This window comes from Mus caroli, chromosome 15 (genome assembly GCF_900094665.2).
Source record: "Mus caroli chromosome 15, CAROLI_EIJ_v1.1, whole genome shotgun sequence".
Taxonomy (NCBI): Eukaryota; Metazoa; Chordata; class Mammalia; order Rodentia; family Muridae; genus Mus; species Mus caroli.
Window position 1 is genome coordinate 96,432,447 of NC_034584.1, and position 8,677 is coordinate 96,441,123.

At 37.9% G+C, this 8,677-nt stretch overlaps 1 protein-coding gene across 4 annotated transcripts in view; it reads right to left on the minus strand.

The window, feature by feature from the left end:
* The window catches only part of Atf7 (activating transcription factor 7), a 93,897-nt gene that overhangs the window by 62,446 nt on the left and 22,774 nt on the right, over positions 1–8,677 (minus strand). For 2 of the 4 annotated variants that reach the window (XM_021182999.1, XM_021182998.1), the window contains exon 2: positions 4,384–4,452. In XM_021182999.1, coding sequence (XP_021038658.1) covers positions 4,384–4,431 — 48 coding nt within the window. In that variant the 5' untranslated portion in view covers positions 4,432–4,452. Of the gene's footprint in view, positions 1–4,383; positions 4,453–7,067; positions 7,724–8,677 lie in introns of those variants that run through there. The other 2 variants (XM_029469751.1, XM_029469752.1) reach the window with 2 other exon arrangements.

The following is an 8,677-nucleotide window of genomic DNA, read 5'->3' on the forward strand; positions in this document are numbered from 1 at the left end:
TGGGTACTTTCTCTAGCTCCTCCATTGGGGGCCCTGTGATCCATCCAATAGCTGACTGTGAGCATCCACTTCTGTGTTTGCTAGGCCCCGGCATAGCCTCACAAGAGACAGCTATATCAGGGTCCTTTCAGCAAAATCTTGCTAGTGTATGCAATGATGTCAGCGTTTGGTTTAAGACTTAGTTTTAATTTGCATGTGTGCATATGAATGTGTGAGATCCTCCAAAGATGGAGTTACAGGTGCTTGTGAGTCACCATTTGGGTGCTGGGAATCAAATTCAGGTCCTCTGCAAGAGCAATACATCTTCTTAAATGCTGAACCATCTCTCCAGCCTAACCCAGGGTCTCAAGAATGCTAGGCAAAGGCCGGGCGTTGTGGCGCACGCCTTTAATCCCAGCACTCGGGAGGCAGGGGCAGGTGGATTTCTGAGTTCGAGGCCAGCCTGGTCTACAAATGAGTTCCAGACAGCTAGGGCTATACAGAGAAACCCTGTCTTAAAAAACCAAAAAAAAAAAAAAAGAATGCTAGGCAAGCCCTCTGACACAGAGCTACAGCTCAGGCCTTTTATGTTTTGAGACAGGGTCTCAGAAAGTTGCTTAGGCTGTCCTTGAACTTGTGATCCTCTTTCTTTTTTTTCTTTTTCTTAACCAGATGGCTGGGATTACAGGTGTGTTTAAGTGAATTGGTTCTTAAATAGATGCTACCTAATAATTGCTTCAAAAGCCTATAGAACTCGATTCACCTAGGCCTCAGTCAAAAGAGTACCTGGGGGACAGTTGCCTTAACAAAACTAACCAATTCTCAGGAGGCAGCTCAGCTCTATTAATGACTGCATATACCACATTTCATTTTTTTTATAATGATTACTTTTTTTAAAAAATTTTATTTATTATTATATGCAAGTACACTGTAGTTGTCTTCAGACACACCAGAAGAGGGAGTCAGATCTTATTACAGATGGTTGTGAGCCACCATGTGGTTGCTGGGATTCGAACTCAGGACCTTCGGAAGAGCAGTCAGTGCTCTTAACCGCTGAGCCATCTCACCAGCCCATATACCACATTTCATAGATTAGTTTTTAGCAAGGATATTGTTTTTTCCCAAGTTCTCATTCATGAAGGTGACGAGGCCTTAAGAGAAACAGTCTCCAAAGGAAAATAGGAATAAAAGGGCTAAAAAGCTTATCATCCGTGTTTTAACACAAGAATGCAGACAGCACAACCTTTGGTTGCCATTCTTTTTAAGTACATGCAGTGTATTTAGAACTCAGCTGTGTCACATCAGACTGTTGGGAAGTAGATCATGAACACAGTCCAAAAATAACAGCCATTAAAAACCTAGCAACCAAAACATGTTTATGTATCCATTGAAAGCCTGGTGGTTTTGATTATATAGTGGAGGGTATAATCTACTAGTCTATTTTAAGTAAACTTTCCTTTTAAAGTTCCTTAATATTAAACTACAGGAAGATTTCTGAGTTTAAAGATGCATATGGTGGAGTCTACACAGGTCTAGATACAGAAACAAAGCTGAATTCCCTTAGTTCTCTTTGTTCTTTTTTTTTTTTTCAGAGCTGAAGCCTGAACCCAGAACCTTGCATAGATGCTTGCACATTTGAGCTAAATCTCCAACAAAGAGTTAAAAAAAAAAAGATTTAAAAAGAATCTTCCATGTTTGAATGTTTGTTTGCACATGTCTGTGTTCTATATGCACACAGCTCCTTCGAGGTCAGAAGAGTGTGTTGAATCCCCTAGAATTGAGTTATCGACTTTTGTGAGCTGCCATATATGGGTACTCAGAATCAAACGTTGGTCGTCTGCAAGATCAACAGTGCTCTTAGCCTCTGCATCAACTCCTTCTTACCACTGATTTTTGAGTCTTCTCTAATAACAGGTCCTAAATCATGCCTTCCAGAGGTTAGACTGACATGGTTCCTTCCTGGGATTTACTGTTTTGTTCCTACCACTTTTGAACAGATAATTTGAGTCAATAACAAGCAGATTACAAGTAACTCAAAGGCCTCTGGGTGGCTCTAAAATGAAGACTCCCAAGTTTAACGAAGTAGAATGGTAGCTGGCTTTACCAAATTTGTATCTTCTGCCACACTTTCTCTATTTTACATGGCATGGGGTGATCACATGTATCTGCTGAAATCCTACTTTGGAGCTATTTGTTACCAGATCTCAGAAGAAATCTAAAAAAGGACGAAATATAACTGGAGAACTACAATCTTACCTGAAAGAACACTTTCTGTTATGCAAAAAAGGTAAAGTCACATTGCCACCAAACCTTTAAGTTGGAGCTTTCTATCCTGTTAAAGAAGTCAAAGTAAAAAGTCCTTACTACTTTCCTTTTCTAGTACAAAATGAATTTTAAAACTTTACTTTTTTTGAGACAGGGTTTTTCTACGTAGTCCTTGCTATCCTGGAACTTGCTTTATAGACCAGGCTGGCCTCAAACTCACAGAGATCCACCTGCCTCAGCCTCCTGAGTGCTGGGACTAAAGGAATGCACCACCACTGCTGGGCATTTAAAAACTCTAAAATTTTTAGCTGGGCGTGGTGGCGCATGCCTTTAATCCCAGCACTCGGGAGGCAGAGGCAGGTGGATTTCTGAGTTCAAGGCCAGCCTGGTCTACAAAGTGAGTTCCAGGACAGCCAGGGCTACACAGAGAAACCCTGTCTTGAAAACAAAACAAAACAAAAACTCTAAAATTTTTATTTATTAATAAAAGTTAATGTGTTTATGATATGTAAGTGTGGGTACACACATACCAGAGTGTGCATATGGAGGTCAGAGGATAATATTTAAGAGTCCACTTTCTTTTCAACCTCCCACATGGGTTATCAGGCTTGTGTAGCAAGTGTTTTTGCCCTTTCAACGGTTTTGGTCCCACCCCACAAAGATCATTTTTCCTCTGCCTCTAGGTGCTGTTATTAAGTGTGCACTCCCATGTCTGGCTCACAAAATTTTTTGTTCATTTGTTTGTAAGGCAAGGTCTCTTGTAGCCTGGGCCTGGCCAGGAATGGTGGCACACATCTTTAAGGTGGATCTTTGTGAATCTGAGGCCAGCCTGGTCTACATAGAGAGTTCCAGGGTATTCGGGACTACATACTGAGATCTTGTCTTTAAAAAAAAAAAAGTCAAATATGAGGAAAATAAACTCACCAAAAATTCAGATTTTTCAAACAGCATAACATATTACTATGTATCAGCTGCAGAGTCACAACACACGGCATTATAAAATTCGTACACACAAATTTGAAGGGATCATTTAACATGCCTACTTTAGTAATGCTTTTGAAAATGGAAATGTATCTATTCATATTAAAAAATTTTTAACAGGGAAGAAAATACACCTTAGGACCCTGAATCCTGCAGAAAACAAGGATTTTGTTTAAATGTCTTATCAGAAATTTTCAGCACTTATTGAAATCTGGGATCATCTTCCTATTTCTTGTACCATCATCATCTCTTCTACCTCTCAACTTCCAATTCTTAGATGTGTCTAGGACTTAGCTCTTCTTGTTTAAGTATTTACAATACATAATAGAACCAGTCTGCAATCTCACATACCACCAGTAAGTGTCACTGGACAGTCACATGACGTATTCCTAACTGATTATAGTTCAGGTTCTATCAAATGAAGGCAAATAAAACCTTAATTCATTTTTTCTCATCATTTGTAGAAGCAGTAGAAAAAAATCTAGGGAAAAAAGTTAAGTATAAAATGAAAAACAAGGCAATTTTAACAGAATTATTTTATAAAAAAGAAGCATGGACACACATGCACATAGGAGCTGACATACAGAACAACCCATGTCATGGTATCAGACATGGGAAATATCTGTAGAATACCATTGGATTTCAAGTTCTATGTTGGGTTTGTCTGTCCCTGACTTAGCTGTTAGCACGATTTTTCTGAATCAACAAACAAAAGAAACATTCCTTTTTTTTATCTGAGAAATCTACAGAGACGCTGAAATTGGAGGCTTACAATGAATGGGAACATTCTTAGCTGACTCTCTAAATATGTTAAGCAGACTTTTATATATATATGAAGGTCAAGAAGGTATTTCTAAACTTGCTTTGTGTTTAGATGGACAGCTTTAGAAAAGAAGAGAGGGTAACATGTATTGTTTAATACTGTGTGTTGGAAAACAAACATCAGTAGAATAACAAGATAGAAGAAAGCAAGGCAGATTTCATTACAGTGGAGTGCCTACACTTCCTCATAACTTGGATTTACACGCTGCAAATCCTGTGATCTGATTACCTCCAGTGATCACGTAAAATACCGGCTTTAAACTCTTTGCCTTAGTGATAAAACAGCCACTTTGATTCACAACAAGACATTCACAATAAAGTATATTGTAAACGTACCTGTCCACAGCCCGGGGCACTGCACACAAACGGTCTGTCGTCTCCCATATTTCATAAAGCAGAGCAGAGCTGGGGAGGGGAGTAGGGGAAAAGTTATGTTAAATACGCTGGAGAAAAAAAATACGCTTCAAAAATATCAAGCCTAGAAACAGGTGTTCCAAGAATGCCATCTATCATAGCTGTAAACACAGGCTACTTTGGAAAGACCCATTAGACAGGTGGCATATGATCTACTATGCCTCAACTGAAACTTTTAATTAGGAAAATTCAGACTTAAATAGTCAAGGAATTTTAAGCCTTTGCTGGGTTTTCCCTCTTTCTGCTACAGTATATAACATATTTCTCCAGTCTACTGAATTACAACCAGTGCAGCTCTCTATGTCAATAAATTCACTGAACGCTCGATGCGGAAGCCATATTTCTGAACTAGAGAAGACCAAAATTTGTCATTTAATTAATTAAGGGATTATAGGAGGGGTGCTCCATTTTACAGGGCTATAATCTGGCTCCCTGGTGTATAAACTACGAGACTGTTGGCAAGGGTCGTTTATCCCAGATTATTGCCAAAGAAAACAAAGCACCCATCCTATTGGACTACATGGGAAATGATTTTCATTAATAAAAAAATAAAAATAAAAACTTCCCCTCCCCACTGGGAGCCTCCTTCTCCTCCCCCCCAGCAATTGTCTGTTGCAAATGAAGAAATATCAGTGCCCCTCCCCCCTCTGATTCTATTTATGGCTAGGTTTTTAAAAGCAGCAATAAAACAAATGTCGACTCTTTGGGGGTTTACTGGGTGAATATGTTCCGGCTGTTTGTGCTGCTCTCGGCCAGAGTTCTTAGGCTGCTCTGCTGCAGCCAACAGATGTGTACTGCTGCAGGGGATAAAGAAATGCACTTAAAGGCATCACCATCCATTCCCTCTATTTCTCTGAAGAACTTAACAGAATTTATATTGCTCTTTTTAAATGACTCTTAAAATGTCTCCCAAAATTCTTTGTCAAAAACAACAAATGCAATCTGAATGCATTGAGAAAAGTTCTCATATTCCAATTAAGAATAAAAACCAGGCAGAGATGAATAATGATTAGAAATGCAAATCACAGTAAAAATATCCCTAAAAGATAAACATTATTTGGAAAAGTCAAAGAGAAAATTGGGAGGAAGGGTAAAAGTAGCCTTGTAAAACAAGGTGAGGTGCTAAGGACATTTTCATACAACCATCCACAACACAGAACGATTCATAAAAGGATGTGAATGAGGGATGTCTGTTGGAATATGTCTGGAAACAATCTCAGAACTGTAACCAAATCTCAAATTTTATATTGGAGATAAACCAAAATGTCAGGTCAATCTCAGTCAGACCTGCATTAAAATAAAATGTTAACATGCTAGAATGAATCTAGTAACCAGAAAACCATGCTTAAAATAGAGGGCAACGAGGTAATATTCTTCCTATTCTCTTAGGATTTATCTTTAGGTTAGAAACCAGTATTTCTGGTTGTCTAATCAGTAATTCCACAGCTAATCGGTGTTTAAAAGTGTGAGGTGCCCCATAAAATAGAAGGAGCTGCTTGGTCATCTTTCAATGTGATAGGAACATGGTCTAACTATGAAGGAAACTGATGCTTCAGTCCTGTTGTAATGGAATAGACTCTGTATGTACATACGTATACACAGATTTATATCACAGTTAGCTAGGATAAATTGCTTCAATAAATTCTGTTCCTAGGAGAGGCCAGCTCAAGCTGCTGATTGGGTACCGGAAAATGAGAGCTTCATTCTTCCTCACATAGCCCCAGGACAACAAGGTTTTCTGGATTGTTTGTTTGTTTTAAATACATTTTTAAAAAAAACAAATAAATTATTTTTAGTACTTTCTAAAACCATAATACAGTATCAAAAATAAGTAAATAAGAGCAAATAAATATAAAAATGATGGTCATTTAGGCTGAAAACTCAGATGTCTCTGAAAAGCACATCATTCATCTATGGGAATTCCCAACTGCTGTGCCGCAGACAACTGCACTTCCAGCTCCAGAGCCTGTTTTCCTAACGTATCACAAGGCCAGAACTTGGCTTTCAGGGTTTCTCTGGGTCTACTTCTATCAAGGTAGAAGTGGACACAGGGATAAGGGAGAAGTCCTCTCTTTTACGTTGATTCTAGCACTTAGGGTGAAATTCTCTCCTTTTAGTGATTATCAAAAGAAAGAAAGGATTCTTTATGGTAATAGGGGAGTAGAAAGTGAGAACATTTTTCCTCAAGCCACAAATTTCAGATTTTCAAAAACTGAGGATGATTATAATTTGGAATCTCTAATAAGAATATGATATGAAAACAAAATTGTGCCTTATTAAAAAAAAAAAAAGAAAAGGAAGACTTTGGGAGAAAAAGTATTGAAATCTAACCGAAGTGAGCTTCCCATTGGTCTTGAATGTTAAACTGGCAGCCACTAATAGGATTTCCTGCTTCCGTCCCAATTTGTAAGCCTTTATTTTTACCATGTTTACCAAAACAGAGATCACAATGGAAGGAAGAAGTCTTTCTTAAGTACCTGGTTATACTTAAATCATCCCGTTATTCTACTATCCCTTGTCATTTCTATCATTGCTGCATTCAAGAAAATTTAATTACTTAACAATAAGAATAATCTTTCTCCCCATTTAAAGAATTCCACTCACACCTTTTTAATTATTTCTTCATTCTCCGTCTGCTACATCTGTGACACACAAAGAATGCTTCTGGTTATTTCTATGTGAAAAACAAAAACCAACACATTTCTATCATATAAGCAAAGGGAGACAAAAAAATGAAGTCTTGAATGATGTTGCTGCCACTCAATGTGAATTTAAGTCACTGCTCATCTGTAACTCTAGGGCCTGACAAGCAGACCATGTGTCTAGGAATGACACAGTTTGCTGTCTCCTTTCCTGATCTATTTTCCAGGATAAAATGTAAGAACTTTATAGGACTAAACAATAAACGATAAGAGGAATATACAAAATAAAAGATACTACCAAGAATAAGTAAGATGCTTTCTGAAAGGATCTTAGGACAAGAAAATAAAGATGCATTAGAAGGTTGTCCTTAGAGGCCCATCTATGTCTACAGGGAAAAAAGCTTGTGTGTTCAGAGCAATTAGGATGCATAAATGACACAGTTAGGATCTGCCTGAAAGTGAAACTCATATGAATGCTGGGAGTGAGACGGTTCAGCAAATACAAGCATTTGGTCTGAACTCAATCCCTAAATCCCAAGGTAGAAGGGAAAGAAGCAACTTCTGAGAGCTGTCCTCTGACCACCACATGCAGAGAGAGCATGGGCATCCACCCACACTAATAAAAATACTTTAAAAAAAGAAAAGAAAAAAAAAAGAAAAGCCATCGTTGAGAGAATTACAATTTTATAATATTTTATTTATTTACATGTATGTTCACATGTGTGTATGTGTATGTGTGTTTGCATGTTAGTACAGGTGCCCTCAGAGACAGAGGTATTAGATTCCCTCATAGGTGGAGGGAACAATCAGTTGTAAACCACTCAACATGGGTGCTGGGATCTTTATATAGTAAAATGTTTGTTATAGTAATATTTATGACAAAAAATAGGAATTAAGTGCTGAAGAAGAATATAGATTAAGGTGCTGCATTACAATGGACTATATTTAAGGTGTTAAGAATAACATTTTAAAAACTACTTAATGACATGAGAAAGCAGTACTCATTAAATGAAAAAATAATATAAAATTATGGGGTCAGGGAGATGGCTAAGTAGGTAAAATGGTTGTCATACAAGCCTGACAACTTGAGTTCAATCCTTGGAACCCATATAAAAAGAACAGTAGTGTACATCTATAATCCTATCCTACTATAAGATGGAAGGCAAAACCAGAAGAACCTACCAGATTGGCTCAAAGGCCAGCTAGCCTGAAGGATACAGTTTCAATAAAAGAGCCTTAACAAGGTGAAGGCATATACCCTGACTCTGGAAAGGACACACCCTGACTTCCCATAGGTGGAAAAGCTATGGCACGAAAGTGCTGGCACTCACATATACACACAGAAAGAATAAAAACTTAGGATAAATAGATAAAATTCCATATGCAGTGTAATTCCAAACCTATTAAAAAGAAAGCTAGCAGAATTTAAAAAGATTTTTTTTTAAAAGATTTATTTATTTATTATATGTAAGTACACTGTGGCTGTCTTCAGACACTCCAGAAGAGGGCGCCAGATCTCGTTACGGATGGTTGTGAGCCACCATGTGGTTGCTGGGATTTGAACTCTGGACCTT